This window comes from Columba livia, chromosome 2 (assembly GCF_036013475.1).
Source record: "Columba livia isolate bColLiv1 breed racing homer chromosome 2, bColLiv1.pat.W.v2, whole genome shotgun sequence".
NCBI lineage: Eukaryota > Metazoa > Chordata > Aves > Columbiformes > Columbidae > Columba > Columba livia.
In genome coordinates, this window is record NC_088603.1 from 59,818,748 (window position 1) to 59,836,566 (window position 17,819).

The 17,819-nt window shown below is 38.8% G+C and overlaps 1 protein-coding gene across 4 annotated transcripts in view; it reads left to right on the top strand.

Annotated features, from left to right (window-relative positions):
• The window catches only part of RAMP3 (receptor activity modifying protein 3), a 49,942-nt gene that overhangs the window by 16,064 nt on the left and 16,059 nt on the right, over positions 1-17,819 (top strand). For 3 of the 4 annotated variants that reach the window (XM_065052132.1, XM_065052134.1, XM_065052135.1), the window contains exons 2-3: positions 216-245; positions 2,995-3,127. In XM_065052132.1, coding sequence (XP_064908204.1) covers positions 216-245; positions 2,995-3,127 — 163 coding nt within the window. The remainder of the gene's footprint in view (positions 1-215; positions 246-2,994; positions 3,128-17,819) is intronic. The other variant, XM_065052133.1, reaches the window with a different exon arrangement.

Genomic DNA, 17,819 nt, shown 5'->3' on the forward strand with positions numbered 1-17,819 from the left:
AGATAAAATGAATTTAAAAAGATAATATTCTCTAAATATTCATTTTGCCATTCTTGACACACACTTTAATAAAACTGAAACTAATGTTTGAATGAACATTTTGAATATTTTGTTGAAACCTAAGTTATGCTCAAGTTTACTTGTATCTGTACTAGTTCTCTTATATAATAATATGGAGATATCTAACTCATCTCTCTTTTTCCCCCCACCCCTAGTTAATGGTGTTATGACGCTTGGATTCACAGGTGAGCTTTACTTCTAAAATTCAAACTTTTGTTTCTGTTTTGTTAATGGCAGCTGTTTGAGAAGCACTTTCATCCTATCTCATTTCAATTAACTAGCTGACATGCATTTTTTACAACTTGTCTTGTCCATTGGCTTTATGAGCAGAGTGTTGTAGTGTTATGTAAAAGTCAATCTCAATAGTGATGGTAAAATTGGAGTATGTTTCATAATTTTGAACCCCTTTGGCTGGGGATTTAGATAGAAAGCCCTATGTCATCACATTATTCCTGTTGAATGATTCTGTCAGAGCTTTTTATATAACCCTGCAACATACTGAATCTCTAAAGAGAACCAACCAGAAATACCAAGGCCATGGAAAATCCATTTAAACACCCCATTGAGAAGGAGCTGGAATAATTTGTCAATGCATATGACATAATAGAAAATACTCTGCCAGGGAAGCAGCTTTGCCTAACTTTTGTCAAAAGATCAGTGCAGGATTTGTCAGCTATGAAATTTTCATATCTGGTTTTGAATTCTGCCCAGCTTTAGTGTTCATCTACAGATCTAGCTGTGGGAAGTATAACTTATAACTGCTGCTGCTGCCTGATGAATTGGTGGGGACACTTGAATAAGCAAGGTCCATGCTATCATGTTAACTTCCCAAGGATGAAATTACACTGTCCTTGTTTCATAACTTTATAATTTCTGTCAATGGTGATTAATTGTCATTGTGATTTTTTTATTTATTTATTATTATTATTATTTTTTTTTTTTTTTGTGTGTGTGACATGGATAGAGGCTTAGTTTGAGCTCTGAGAGCTCTGACAATCACATGTGACGAAGGAGATAGGGTCAGGTCCCAGTGAATCAGATGTACACCTGGAGAGGTTTGTAGTCCTGTGAAATAGTAGGCTTGGGGTCTCAGGTGTGGTGTAGGCCTTTCAGTTACGGGCCTGCTGCTGTTGGAAAGTACGTGAAAGCAAAGTGTTTCTTTGGTCAGATGTGATGACTGTCTCTTGTTTGACACATGGCATCACTAAGTCATTGACTTCCCCAACAAAAGAGTCAGCTGCAAAAACTTCAGTTAAATTGCAAGGCACTCCTGTCTGGGCCCCAGAGGGGCCATCTCCTTTGTAGGGGAGATACTTAAGGTGATTGTAAAACAGGCTCAAGTGCACATGCCCCATTTCAAATGGAGGTGTTCAAGATTCTGATTGATGGCTCGGTCATGACGTGAAGCCTGAAACCGTTCATCTTGCCGTAAGTTTTTTGGGCTAAACAGTGAGGAACAGTGTCCTGTTGAGAGTGAGGGCTGCACCTGACCTCTCTTAAAGAGAAGGCTGGCACACCTTTTACTTCACCTGGCAGTGTCTTTGGCTGTCATCATGTAAAATTAGAACTGCTGTCTCTTTCAACAGTGATGGGATCCTTCTCTCAAAGTAGCTAATAGAAGGAAAAGAAGTATCTCCTCTCCCTGGTGTAAACAGGGTATAAGTGAAAATGAAGAAGGAAAAAGCTGTAAGAGCTGATTCTGCTTAGATTTCTTTTTTCTATGATTAAAAAAAGACAAAGTGGTCTGTTCTTTTTGGCTGTTCCTCCAGAGCTCTTTGGAGTGTTGCCTGACATGTCCTGAATGATTTGTTGAGGTTGCAGTTTTGTTCATGTAAATGCTTTTCTCAGATTTGTGGTGTTGTAAAAAGAAGAAATCACACTTTTTTTTTCTGATTGATATAATTTAGGCATTTGTATTAAGTATATTGACATACATATACTTGTAGGTAATTTTAATGTTCTACAAAATGCATGCATTTTGTATATAGAAGAGCAATCAAAATAGTGGCAATTATAAAGACGTATTTAACAACTTAATCAAAACAAAGTGTTTCAGCCTTATCAAAATCAAATGCTTTAGTTAGTCGTAATAGATTTTTTTTTTTTGTCAGAATTTTTATTTCATAAAAAGTATCAAAGTACTATTTTTGTGTTCCAATGCAGGCATGGGCTGGATGAGAAAAACCTTTTACTCTAAATATTGTGGATTTTTCATTATAGACTGCAAAAGATAGAGGCTTGCTGAAGTCAAGGTTCACTCTTTTCTTTGCAAGTAGCTGTATCCTTGTAACATCAGCATCACATAATGGTAGATAATTCCTCTAATATATATTAAAGAAAGCTTAATTTTGACGGTGGGATTTTTGAGCCCTTTAGCTGGTTAGATGTACAAATGTTTCTGACATCCCTGTTCATTTACAATTATATGGTTAGTTCAATGAGACACATCTATATAGGCTTGAGAAGTGTTTTCTACACCGAAGTATATGATCAGTAATTCCAGTTACCTTTTAACTGTAAATGCAAATGGGCAGTAGTAGGTTAGTATGAGCAGAAGACAGAAGATTAGAAAAGTGACTAGGTAGGTTCCTTTATGCTAGGTCTAAAAGATGATGCTGTATATCAGGGGTGTCAAACTCATTTTCACCGGGGGCCAGATCAGCCTCGTGGTTGCCTTCAAAGGGCCAAATGTAATACCGACTGTATGCAGTCCCTGCTGTATATGGTAATGTATAGTATTTGATACTAAGTTATGTTTTTAATAGATTTATGTAAAGGTATATTTTACATACAAAATTGTTTAGAAAGTTGAATTTTAGGTTTGAAACAAGGTAGGTGGCAAGCAGAATCATGTGAAGGAGTTTGTGAGTTATCTGTTCATGCTTCTTGTGTTTCAGTGTTTGAGATTTAAGGTGCTTTCTGATTTTTACCTAGGTGCATGTCAACGGACTAATGTCTGCAATGAATCTCTCATGTTAGAAAAATTGCCTGCCTGTGGAAAGTTCTTTGAAGACATGATGAAGAAAGTGGACTCTAAAAAATGGTGCAACCTGACAGAATTTATCATGTAAGAGTTAGTTTTGGTTTTGACAGTTCTCACGTTATAGTGGTGTTTGTCCTTTAAAAAAAGGATCACCTAATATATCAAGAACACCATAATACCTACATCCCTAATATATCCCTAATGCATGCAAAACATTTGTGTTACAGGTAAACTGAAGTCCTCCTATGTGTTGTTGCCAGATGCAGAGTGCTAAGTTGTAGCTCTTAAGTACCTGCAATATGGGAACAGGGAGTGCCCTCTTAAAGAGTGCACAAAATAGAGCACTTTGGTGAAAATTAAGCAATGGACTAATCAGTACTATCTGCTGCTGTTTTTACCTCAGACAGTTGTGTTTATATCTAACTGATATTTCTGTCCACTTTAGGCAAATGTTACTTGAATCTTTTTTTTCGTGTGTGTGTGTGAAACCACTAAAGTGATGTGCTTTTAGAATCCCACTATTCTGTTTTCTCTGGTGGAAGCAATGAACTTCCCTCCTCTGATTTCCTTTTTTCAGTAAGATAACAGGAACATTTTCTCTTACACTGTTTCAGAAATACATCTCTTGTGTGAAATAGTTTCTGTCCAGATGTAAAATGATTTCTCCCATTGAAACTGCTGCAGTTTGTTTCTTTGCCTGCCAGATAACATGGAGTGAGTGAGCACCACATGTTTTGTCTGGATGTCTAAAATACAGCAAGACTGACAGTAGCGAGGGTAGCATTATTATTTTCTTATTTCTATTCCTGTTCTGTGGTTGCTGGAGGTATTTAAACATCTCTCTATAAAGCTGTATACTTCAAACTCTGCTCTGGAGGAGCAGAGTGGCCTTGTCAGCTTTGTGGAGCATCTGCTACTTCAGAGCGCATCTGCTTGTGCATAATGGTTGGTTTTCGGGAGCACCAAGTACCCTCCACACCAACTGAAATCAGAGGAAACCGCAGGTGTTCAGCACTTCAGAAATTGAGACTCAAGTGAATTAGCTCTGCATGAGGCAGAATATCTTCCTGGATTTGAAAGTGCACTGATGCTGTTTTGGGGGCTGCTCCTGAGGCAAGGTAGCCACAAGCTAGCTGTCACCAGACTTGTCACAGCATTATTTAGATATCTTCTTGTCTCATATGATTGTTGGTCTTGTGTCCTATTTAGTGTCGCCTCAGGTGATGCAAGATTTGGCAGTCATCTTATGCAAGATTTTAACTTGCTGATCACCGATATGCACAATAGATAACGAAATGTTGGACTGCTGTGCTGTGTTGCAGCAGTTCCCCAATGTTTCTCTTACTGCTGACACCCATGTTGACATGTCCCGCTTGTTGATAATATTTCATAATTCGACAGCATATTAACATCTGAGAGGCTATTTCTTCTTAGCACTTTTATTTGCACACCCTAGATGACTTTACAATCTTGCAACCTTTTGAAACATAGATTCTCAACACTCATGGCACGGGAGAGAAAGATGCGCTCATGCAACTCTCGCCAACCATGGGTAAGTGCAATAGGACGTAAGCCCTTCTTATCAAGCTTGAAGAAATTGCATTTGTCGAGGGTTAAGATTGCGGGGTGACAATAAAACCCTGGCAGATGTATTGTTAACCCCCTCTCCCCCTCCCACACCTCCCCCTCCCTCTCCCCCCTTTTCACTAAGGAGAGGCAGTTGGGAGGAAAAGAAGCACAGAGTGAAGAGAGTTGGAAAAAATTAAAGATGTTTTACTAATGCTACTAATAAGAATAGAGAAAATAATACAAAATATACAAAACCAATCTTGAAAGTCTCAGCAACTGCAGAGCCGGCACCTGAAATCCTGGATTAGACTCTGCAGGCAATCGGAGCTGGATTCAGTCTCTCACTAGGCCTCAGTTCGCAGGGACGACTAGCAAGGTCCTCTTCTAATGTCGGCCATAAGCAGCAGGGAAAAGGCAAAAGGAAAAAGGGACGAGATCCTCGTGATCTCCCACTTTATATGAAGTATTCACGTGAATGGAATGTTATACCCAGTTGGTCAGTTTCTTGGTCTCTTTCTTCTCGTCGCCCCTCTTGCGAGATGTCCATCCATGCTTATCAATAAGTTTGCATTGTATTGCTAGGTTTACCAAAACATGTGTCTGGTTCTCCAGGAAAATGCAGTTAATATGAAGGCTTTAGCTGACAGGCAAATTCACTAAAAGAGAAACTTGTTTTTAGCAAAACCAGGACAGCATTCAAGCCTGACAAAGAAATGTGTGTATACAAAGGAAAAGAACATCCTTGCAATGCAGGTGTTGCTGAATTTATTTAACAAGTATCTATCCATTATGAGGCAATAATTTTAATTTTGAAACTCATCTAGGTATAAGTTCATAGAATCATAGAATCATTTTGGTTGGAAGAGACCCTCTAGATCATTGAGACCAACTGTTAACCTAACAGTGTCACTACACCATCTTTTAAACATGTCCAGGAATGGTGACTCAACTACTTCCCTGGGCAGCCTGTTTGAATGCTTGACAACCCTTTCCATGAAGAACTTTTTCATAATATCCAATCTAAACCTCCCCTTGAGGGAACCTGAGGCCATTTCCTCTTGTCCTGTCACTTACTACTTGAGAGAAGAGACCAACACTCTCCATGCTGCAACCTCCTTTCAGGTATTTGTAGAGAACGCTCAGCCTCCTTTCCTCCATACAACCAGAGTTCTTTCAGATGCTCCTCATTAGAATTGTGCTCCAGACCCCTCACCATCTTTGTTGCTCTTCTCCGGACTTGCTGCAGCACCTCAATGTCTTTCATGTAGTGAGGGACCCAAAAGTGAACACAGTATTTGAGGTGTGGCCTCACCAGCACCACGTACAGGGGGACGATCACTAAATTATTTTGCTTATTTTGAAGGAAGCCTTGTAATTTTGCTCCATTTGATCATATTACGATCATATTACAATCACATACCAGAGTTCTTTGCTTATATCTTGTTCATATTGATAAGTGTCCTCAACTAATGGGACTACTTAGAGCAGAGAAAGGTGTCTACAGGAGTCAAAATATTAAATTATGCCTTTATTAATGCAGGTGAAGAAGCAGGCAGCTTTCTTTAAGAGTTTAAATATTTCAGTGCAAGGTTTTTCCAAGGTTTGAAGCTAATTGCAGTCTCCAAGTTCTCCTGATTTTCAATTAGAATTAAGGGTCTACCTTGCTTTTATTCTTTCCAGTTGAGCTTCTCATGTGGTGTCACTTTCATTCCCTGTTCAAGAAAATTCCTGCCTATCAATGGATATTTCTTTTATTTGAAGAAATTGGTCAGTCTGAGGCTTTGTTCATTTTTCCTCATGTGCAGTACCAGAAGAATAATTCTGGCCTCTTCCAAAAGAAAAATCTTTCCCATTGTTACATAATGTACAGTTATATTTCAAGGTCCAGCTTAGGAGAGAGTAGAGGCTGAAATTTGTTTTGGAATTAATTTCTTGAATCAGGTGTTAATCAAGCATTAACAGTCTGATTACAACCTTAACTTAGGGGTTTGTGGCACTGAAGAAACAGCACATTAAGAATTTTACTCTTTTGAGAACAGACATTGTGATTTGACATCATGCTTTATATAAGAAGTATATAGGTTAATTTTTTCCAGCTCATTGGAGAAACCCTGACAGATGGGAATGACACATTTCTTTATTTGGAGTATACTGACAAATTAATGAAAACAAGGTATTTCTAGCCATGGTCCCTTGAAATTCAGGTATTTAAACCTGGTGGTATTAGTTTACCATGATTTTGCGTCTAGCCTCCAGCTGTAAAAATCAGCCAACTTGAATCAGGTAGTGGGTTAAAACTGAGAGTTTTGTATGAAGAAAGCTGTTTCTTCAAACAGTAATTTCTGCATGGCGCTTTTCAGTTACAAATGGCTGCCCTTGGTTATGGGACTGCAAATAGCGCTTATCGGCATTGCTTCACTGTTTTGTCAAACAGTTGTGAGAGAGATTTCAGTGACTTCAATACGCTGTAACTTAATTATATGGTAAGATTTTCTGACAGCTCCATTACTTATGTCTTTATTATTAACAAACTTGCATTCTTCAAAAGCAGCCTTTTAACTGACTTTAGAGAGACTTGTGTGGCAGCTGGTACTGGAAACCAATATAAGAGTTTTAGGCTCCACAGCTGATCTTGATATTGCTGGAAATGTATAATGATCACATAAAACCTGTAAAATTTCAGGTAAAGTTTTACAGAAGTACTATCAGGAGAAAGTTTACGTGTTAGTTTTCACATTTTCCTGTGGTGATTCATACAGAAATTAGGATACAAATACTCTGGGTCAGATTGTTCAAAGATATTTGAAAGCTTAAATATTATGAGGGATCTAAGTGACATTTAAAAATATTTTAAGTAATTTAGATGTGGTGGATTTCAGTGGTTCTTGCTTAGATAGTGAAATATGAAGGACAACCAGAAACACCTTGCCACAGAGGTAAAAACTTCAAAAAACCGCTGGAGACATTCATTGACAAAAGAGGAGGGGATGAGCTGTTCACAGTTTTGCTTTTAGGCTATTCACAGGGAGCCCTGAAGTTGAAAATGTGACTCGGTGGTTTAAATGACAGGAAATTATGATACATGGCAAATGAACAAGCAAAGACTGAAGTCTGGGTGAAAGCTATGGGGAGTTAACAAAAGCAAATATATTTTTTGTTCGACAAAATACTGGGAATCACAGGAAGCTTTTTATTATTAATGTGTACTATTTCTGTTATTTTATAGATATTTATAATAACATATATTGTATATTTGTGCATTACATAACATTATATTTCTGTATTATATTAATATTTTGCAACTGCAGCTAAATAAATGAAATAACAGTTGATAATCCAAAAGATAGTGGTGACATGTAATTTCGAGTGTTTGAGTCCTCTAAACATTTTCTGAGGGGACAGACCAGCCTTGGTAGCATTTATTTGTTGTTGGACTGAAATGTAGAATTTGATTGTTATCCTTCATCTGGTCAAGTGTCATCTGTTTCAGTGTAAGGCAGTCTGTTATTCTCTGTTTGCCAGCCAAGTAGTAGCTGTAGATCGAAAGGCTGAGTGTGAAATAGAAGTTTGTGTTTTGGAAAAGAGTCCTAGCAAAGTGGTGCATGTAATGCAATTGAGGTCTGTCTGGCTTTTCTGTTTTGGAAAAAGAATTGATTGTAAGAGACTTCTTCCTCCAATTTCCTCATCAAACCTCTTCATGGCCCAGAGAGCCCCTAACTTACTGTGAGGCAGTGGCTCTCTAGCAGTGGTTTGTGGCACCTAGAAAATGTTACAATTCTCATTTTTCTGAAGTTTTAAATTTGAGCCCTTAGCAGAATAGGAGAAGGCAATATTTTTCTTTAAGTGTATCTCTGAAGCTGATTGATTGCAAAGATTTGTGTATCGGGTGGAATTCCCTGCTTTGTTGTGAGCATGGTCCAAGGTCTGTCCCCATGCTGAACAACAGTTTTATTTTCTGTACAGTCCCAGTGTAGTTTTCCCAGAACTCTTTCATCAAAAATGAATTCTATAAACAGAAGCAAGAAGCTTCAGTCCCATTGAAACATGATGGAGTCCAATTGTGTTCTGTACAGATGTTGAAGATTTGAAAAAGGAATTAAGGAAAGAAGATGTGTATGACTAGAGCCAAATTTGATGTCATCTTCTGGAAAACTACTTCTAAAGCTGTTGCTCAATTTTAAAGTCAGTGAGAGTTTGCCTGTTACAATTGGCTCAAGTAAACTAAGCTAATCATAAAAGTGCCTAATTTTAAAAAAAACGGTAAAATAATAAAGAGAGCCAGATGACATTAAGATCAATGGGAAAACAATTTGTGGAAGAAATGTGCAATCCAAGATGAAATTGTATGCCCCCTGTTTTTAAAGCTTGGTGCTAATAACCTCTGCTTGGCTGAGTGTGTAAGAGCCCTCCAAAATGAGTCATTTTCTAGGTTGATTGTGTAAGTTTTTTTTGGTCTTCCCCATTGACTGCTGCAGGAAGTCTGATTTAGCTGCCGATTGGTGATTATATCCAGCTGTTAATATCAAAACATCTGTAGAAGAGGCATGTACTGTGAAAATCTCAGACAAACTACTGGGTTTGTTTTGCAGCTGAAGTGAGGCGCTGGTTCGTGTGAGCTAATTCTTTTCCACAGTAATGTGTCTCACAATTACAAAGCAAACATTTTTGGCTCATTCTTTTCAACATTATCAGGAAAGTCCCAGTTCTGGATTTTCACATGTGATTTTGTTACATGAAAGACAAACTGGGGCTGGCTGGAGCTGGACCTTTGAGCAGCCAGCACAGATGTGATTTTAGATCCAGAATAGTACTGATTAAAGGGACTCCCACTCATCCTCAGTTGTGCAACATAGGGGTGTGTGTGTCTGTATTTGTGTCAGGATTTATATACTGGTAGGCAGACGAGACATTGGTTATGCTTTACCTTGGACAAAGTTATGGTAGAGTGCTGCAAATCACAGTTGTGTTTGCACAACAATGAATTGCACAACAAGCTCATTGCATTGTTGCCTGATCTCCAGGTTATCTTCTGCAGTGTTTTTGTGTAATGTTCTGTCTGTGTCTTAAGAGTAATTCCCTTTTTTCCCAAAGATCTACTGAGGGAGGGAGCCAAAATTCCTTATTTAGCCTGCTTTAACTCCTCCCAGATTTGTCAGTCCAAATTTTGTAGAAGAAAATATTCTTTCTCAGCTTAGTGTCTCTATGAAGGAAGGTTAAAGAAACCTGCACTTTATGGGGCCACATGTCAGTGTAATTTATTTACCATTAAGTGGTTGGTGCAATATAGAAAAGCAAGGATTGCTGTGGTAGATGCTAGCATTTCCTTTTCCTTAGTAGGATGGTCTTCCTTTGGGTTTCTAATACAGATATGGTTGCTGTGAGGTTTTTTTTGTTTGCTTGTTTTGTTTTGTTTTTTTTAAGCTCTCAGTGAAATGTATATAATACTGATATTTCATCCTTTCTACCTGTCTTTTTCTTTCATTGTCTTAGTATATAAAAACTTATGATACTTCTGTGTTAAAAAATCCTTCTTAAACTCCTTGAGGTCAAGACAGCAGTGGCAAAACTAGGCTAGTAACAATTACCCCCGAGAACCTATTATTTTCCTTTTGTGACTTAAGCCTTTCTTTTCAAAAGCAGAGAAAAGCAGCTTGGAAATTGGTTAGGCGTGAGCAAGTAAAACAATAGAAAAGAATGTAATATTTGAGCAGTTGTGTTGCCATCATGCTGGTAGCTGACAATAGCAATTTTTCATTGCAGAAATAATGTTTGCCATCCATTATTTTATAAATTGTAAGGTTCTTTTATTTCCAATTTTTTAAGTTTTACCAGATTGCGAGATGCTGGGCTGTGTATTTTAACCTGCTGTTTGGGTCTGCTGTTCTAGCCACAAAGCCTCTGTGAAGTTAATGCAAAGGCACAGCTTTTCCTTGAATGAGACTGTATTGGAACAATCTTTAAAAGGAACTCACATTCAGGTGAATCTCCATTACTTTCATATGAAATATATTAGGTTTGTTTTACGTTGTGCAGATGAGTGTACGTCCTGAGAAACGTGAATTCATTTGATTTCAGAGACCAGGATTCCACATCACACAAGAGTACTTCATTACTGCATAATTGCTTTCCTTCTGATAGATGCTGAGGCTGAAGCATGGTCACTTCATGCAGTTATAATATTTATCCTTTACCACATAGGAGAAGGAAGGACATCTTATACAATTCATGGCTGTGAAAATGGAATATGTATTTGATAATTCCAGAAGGGGGGCTGAATAAGCTATGTGGTTTTGGACACTCATTTCTAATATGTTTTCTTTCTTTTAGTGCAAAGTTATGGCAATGTGCTGGTAAATCTGTGTCTGCTGTGGCCAGACAGATGCAGATGCAGAAAGTTAGTGAAAAACATTCATGAACATTGAATTTTTAATGAATTATTCGAAGTATGACTTCTGAATTTTAATGATGTATTAAGGACACTGGCCTTTATAAATTCTGTCAAGACCTGCAGACCCTTTTGCTTGTAAATGCAAGGCCATCACTTTGTTCTGCAACATATTGTTGAAATAGCTGTGCTACAAACTAGCAAAACCTTGTCAGCTTTTCATCTGATGAGATTTCTTGGGTTTTTATTTTAGACAATGAAAAATCTTGCTTTTTACAAAGAGCTTTGAAGAGCTTCCTTGAAACCAGTAAACAGGTCGAATGAACAGGATAAGGAGAAGTTTTTTCGGGAGGCTGTTTAATTCAATACACAAACTTCCAAAAGCTCAGATGTGGTGAAGTAAAACAATGTTATTTGTTATTTATACAACAACGCATGTTGTATTTGCAGTCTACAAAACCTTCAACACAGGGATACCATTGCTGAGGAACAGGGAGAATAGAGGATGATTGGAGTTAATTCTCCATCAAGGATAACTGTTTCTTTCTTTTTAAACCACTTGGGATGCTGGATCTGCCTTTGAGAAAATGATGATGATTGTATCATGCCAAAATAGTGTGCTTTAGCAGCCTGTTCTCTATCTCTTCAAGGTTTTTAACATCTCAGACCTTCCTGTTCTTCAGTTTACTGATAATTTTGCAAATCTTTATGGAAGTTCTTACCACTGTGAGAAGAAAAGAGAGGGATCTTCTAAGCTTGCTACTAAATAGGGAAAAAAATCCATTTAGTTACCGATAGCTGAAAACTCTTCAGTTTTTAATATCAGATTTCAGTTTTTCAAATGCACTTTTCAGCAAGTTTTAATATCTGTAACATTTATTTGTCATGCGTCGTTTTCACAAAGAGTGAAATCTGGCACTTGCCAAATGTAAATCACCAATATAAATATTGCTAATTACTTCTTAAAGTTATGAAAGCGTTTTCAACGCTGGTGAAGTTAAGGTCATCAGAAAATGTCGGTTACAATATTTTAGCCATTTTAGCTGTGAGTCACATTGACATGTACCACAGTAGATGCATTGGACTAGTGACCAGCAGCTTGCACCCACAAGGTGTGATTGGTATGTCAGTGCTTACTTTACCAAGTCAAACAACAAATAGTTCAACGTATAAGACGACAATAATCCGAATGACTAAAATAATTTGCAAAAATTAAGCAATTTAGCTGTGATATTAGAAATCACTCCACTGTTAAATCTAATGACTGGCAGCTGATATACCCTTTCATGTCTTCTTTGAATTTTGCTGTGCAAGATCAGTAATAGAAAGTGATCTTCATGGAGCTTATTGTTGAAGATTGTATTTCAAAATAAGCAAAACTGAAGATTTCTGTCTAAAGTTAGTTGGTGGTAAAATAAATATAGCATAACTGATAGACTGATATCAATTATGCAATACAAATATTGTAGCATATTTTTAGAGGCAGTGAAAATGTGAAAGAAGATAAATATGTTATGCAAATGAATACTTAAGAAAAGCTTTTGTGGTTCTTCTGTTTTGATTTGCAAGACTGTTGCTACATTCTTCTTTTCGGAATGGATCAACCATGGACGTGTAGTAACCCAGATTAACTCAGCAGAGATTAAAAAAAAAATATTTTCTTGCTTCAGGCTACATGTGCTGTTAGTCATGTGGTTAACTGTTGACAGCACGAAGAGGTATATCAATTAATAGAATCATAGATAAAATCACAGAATCATTTTGGTTGGAAGAGACTCTCAAGATCATAGAGCCTAACCATTAACCTAACTGGCATTAAACCATGTCCCTCAGAACCTTGTCTGTAGATTTCTAAACACCCCCAGGGATGGTGACTCAGCTGTTGCCCTGGGCAGCCTGTTCCAATGCTTGGCAACCTTTTTCCTAATATCCAATCTAAACCTCCCCTGGTGCAACTTGAGGCCATTTCTTCTTGTCTTATAACTTGCTACTTGGGACAAGAGACCAACACCTTCCATGCTACAACCTCCTTTCAGGTAGTTGCAGAGAGCAATAAGGTCTCCCTGAGGCTCCTCTTCTCCAGGTTAAACACTGCCTCATTGTCTTTCTTGTAGTGAGGGGCCTAAAACTGAATGCAGTATTAGAGGTGTGGCCTTATCAGCACTGAGTACAAGTACACTTCCCTAGTCCTGCTGGCCATACTGTTCTGGATACAAGCCAGGATGCTGTTGGTCTTTTTGGCCACCTGGGCACACTGTTGACTCATGTTCAGCCAGCTGTCAACAAACACCCCCAGGTCCTTTTCCAACAGACCATTCACCTTACTTCTCCAAGAATAGAAAACTCAGTGATTTTGTGATCTCTATACTCAAGGTGACCTCCAGCCATCACATTACCCAGGAGTCCTTCTCTGTTCACAAGAAACAGGCCCAGTGGGGTGTTTTCCCTAGTTGGCTCACTGATTAGCTGTGTCATGAAGTTGTCTTATACTCCAGCAACCTCTTAGACTGTTTCTTCTCTTCTGTGTTGTATTTCCCGCAGACATCTGGTAAGTTGATATATATATAAGTAGATAATACGATCAATTTGTTCTGTAATCAGGGTCCTGTTTCAGTTACAGAAGCTTATTACATAATTATACTTTTAAAAAAATAGTTTACACAGCTAATTGTCAAGGCTCTGGCATTTGTATTTACCCTTGCAAAACAGTCTATAATTCAATGTTAGAAAGTACATATAACACAAGACATGCAGTGTTCTGCATTCTTAAAGACGTTAGTAATCTTCTTAAGCCTATTGTATAATTTGCAAAGGACAGACACAGAACTTACTAGTTGCACTGATAAACTTGATGGCAGTGTATGATATTACTGTTGTGTTTATGAAAAATAATAGAGGTACATTTGTTTTGTAAAATTAAATATCTTTTCTATGATAAAAGCTGACTGTGTAATGGGTGGAAAGACAAAGGTTGCCCTGGTGTAGTGCATAGGTGAACAATTCTTTTCAGCTTTCATGAAATTGATGTTTTACATTTCTCTTGGGTCTACAAATGTCCTTCATACATTTCAATGACTGCTAAAATGTACCATTTCATATTAAGTTGATTATCAGTTCATAACATAGATGGATTTTGTGAAGGGACACGTTAAAATGGAGATTTGGGCATCTAGAACTCTGTTCTGTGTCTGCTCCTGTTATGAAGCCTGTGGGACTGGGAGTTATCACTGGTGCTCTGAGTCTGATTTTTATCTGTAAGAAGGTAGCTTAAGAAGCAGATCGATCTTATGATGGTCTATGTAATCTATAATTTGTTACAGAATTGCAGAATGGTTATGGTTGGAAGGGACCTCTGGAAATCATCTAGTCCAATCCCCCTGCCAGAGAAGGAACACTCAGATGAGGTTACACAGGAATGTGTCCAGGCAGATTTTGAATGTCTCCAGAAAAAGAGAGTCCACAACCCCTCTGGGCAGCCTGTTCCAGTGCTCTGGCTCCCTCAAAGTAAAGTTTTTCCTCATATCCAGATGTAACCTTCTGTGCTTCTGCCTGTGTCCATTATGCCTCATCCTGTTGTTGGACACCACTGGAAGGAGTCTGGTCCCAGAGACTTGAGATATTTATAAATATGTTTGATGAGGTCGCCACTCAGCCATCTCTTCTATGGGCTGAACAGACCCAGCTCTCTCAGTCTCTCCTCATAAGAAACATGCTCTAGGCTCCTAATCATCTTTGTAGCCTACTGCTGGACTCCCTCCTTATCCTTCTTAAACGGGGAAGCCCAGAACTGGATGCAGTACTCCAGATGTGACCTCAACAGGCCAGGGTAGAGGGGAAGGATGACATCCTTCAACTTCTTAATGCACCCCAGGATACTGTTGGCCTTCTTGGCCACAAGGGCACATTGTTGACTCATGGTTAACTTGTTGTCAGCCAGAACTCCCAAGTCCTCTGTAGTGCTGCTTTCCAGCAGGTCCACCCCTAGCCTATACTGGTGCCTGGGCTTATTCCTTCCCAGATGCAGGACCCTGCACTTGCCCTTGTTAAACTTCATTAGGTTCTTCTCTGCCCAGTCCTCCAGCCGGTCCAGGTCTCGGTGAATGGGAGCACAGCCTTCTGGTGTGGTATTATCAGTCTGGTATCATCAGCAAACTTGCTGAGGGTGCACTCAGTCTCTTCATTCAGGTCATTGATGAACAGGTTGAAAAGGACTGGACCTAACACTGACCCCTGGGGTACAACAGTAACTACAGACCTCAAACCAGACTCTGCACCGTTGATGACAACACTCTGAACTCTGCCATCCAGCCAGTTCGTGATCCATCTCCCTGTGCATTCATCCAGCCCACACTACCCGAGCTTGCCTATGAGGATGTTGTGAGAGACAGTGTCAAAAGCCTTGCTGAAGTCAAGGTAGACAACATCCACTGCTCCTTCCTCGTCTACCCAGCCAGTCATATCAGGTTGGTCAAACATGACTTCCCTTTGGTGAACCCATGTTGACTACTCCTGATAACCTTCTTTTCCTCCGCAGGCTTGGAGATGACATCCAAAATAAGTTGTTCCATCACTTTTCCAGGGATGGAGGTGAGGCTGACTGGCCTGTAGTTTCCTGGGTATTCTTCTTGCCCTTTTTGAAGACTGGAGTGACGTTTGCTTTCTTCCAGTCCTCAGGCACCTCTCCTGTTCTCCAAGACCTTTCAAAGATGATAGTGGCTTTGCAATAACACCTGCCAACTCTCTCAGCACTCGTGGGTGTATCCCATTGGGGCCCATGGTTTTGTGGATGTACCGTTGGTCTAAATGATCTCTAACCTGATGTTCCTCAACCAAGGTAAAGTCTTCCTTTTGCCAGACTTTCTCATCTACCTCCAGGGTCTGGAATACCTGAAGGCCAGTTTTAGCAGCGAAGTCAGAAGCGAAGACATTCAATAACTCTGCCTTCTCTGAATCATCCATCACGAGGGCAACCTCCGCATTCAGCAGCGGACCTACATTTTCCCTAGCCTTCCTTTTGCTCTTGATATACCTGAAGAACCCTTTCTTGTTGTCTTTAACTTGCCTGGTGAGATTTTCTTCCAAGTGGAGCTTGGCCTTCCTCACCACATCCCTACATACTCTAATAGCCTCCTTGTATTCTTCCCGTGTAGTCTGTCCCTTTTTCCACATTACATAAACATCCTTCTTCCACCTGAGTTTTGACTGTTGCACTGTAATCTATCACGGCTTTTTGCATCATGTTACTGGGGAATACATATACCTAATACATATCCAGACTGACATGTCATATACAGGTGTAAGGTATTAGTGTTACTACCTATGAAAAACAGGTACAAAAATGTAAGATTGTTTCTGCTTTTGACTATTGCTGTGCATGGGAAAAAGTTGGGTTTTTTTACTGACATTGTGGAAATCAGACAGTGTTTTCATCACCCAAAGAGGAATTAGATAAAGGCTTAGAAAGTAAAGCCACTGTTTGGCTAGTCAGAGTGCTTAAAAATTAACAAACCCCATAATAGCTTTCTTATGGCAAGGGTTTGTGAGCTTTCACAAGTGATGCACCAAATTACACTGTTCTTTCTAAAATTGATGTAGAGCTTCGCAGGACCCAAGGAAGTAACGTCAGCAGAGCCAAAAGCTGAGAACCAGCTGCCTCCTTCAGGTGACACCCTCAAGATGCTTGGTCCCTCCATGTCTGATCTGCAGCCAGTCTTGCTAAATGTCATCCGAAATCTCTTGCCATAGAATTTTTTGCACCTGCTTAGGATGCTGCTGACTTGTCCTTAAGCAACTCCAGTGAATGTTGCAATACTCAGGTCTTACATAAACAGTTGTGGAGAAGGAGTTGGGTCCTTTGGGTCTACCATTTGCTTCCATTGTCTGTATGAAATGTCAGAAGAGACTGAGAAAGCTGTAAAGCACAAGAAGAAGTTATTTAAGGAGAGGGCAGGTGTCGTTACCTCCATGAGTAAGAAGGGAAGATTAAGAAAGGAAAAAATCCACATTCAATGGTGTATAGGCTGTACCATGGAAGTAATGTTGGAACATAATGGTATACTTGAATAGTAGTTAGGCAGGACTTTTCCATACCTGGTGCTTCCCTTATCAGATTTATATGCTATACCATACATGCTTTTCTAATGTTGTTACTATTCCTCTGATTCTGTGGTTAATTTTTCATCAGTTTCAGTCTCATTTGTGAACTGTTCATGGGCAGATTGCCATTTTAAAGAATATATTTATTATTCAAAACCACAAAAATCACTTATTCGTTAAATAGTAGATGATGTGATCTGAGGTTTAAGATGTGCAATTAGTTGCCTGATTTTTGACTCCCGTTGTTTGTATTCTGCTTGGAACAGAAAACAACTACCACTCTCCTCCCAAAGCAAATGGATTTTGTAATTACAAGAATTTTATTGGTGTACATAAAACCTATTTTCCTTACATTACCAGAAAAAAAAAAAAATCTACATTCTTGGCATGCTCATAAAAATTAAATAAGGAGGGGTATTGAAATTATGATGGAAAGTTCAACATGAAAGCAAGTGAATTTTTTAAAAAATTCTTTTACAACCTGTACACATGCTGCAGTGGGTGCTTGTCAAATTTTTCTCCCCTGTTTCCACTTTAAGAAATGATGCTGTGGTGTTACAAAAGGCCTGGGCTACTTTAGCCTAAGTGGAATCTAATAAAAGCTTCCACTCAGGAAGGGACACTTTAATATCCTTTAAAAAATCAAATCTGAAGCAGTTGTTTGTAGATATAAGCTGGAATGAATAAGGAAGGCTCATCTGATACTTCTTTTCCCCTGACTTCCAG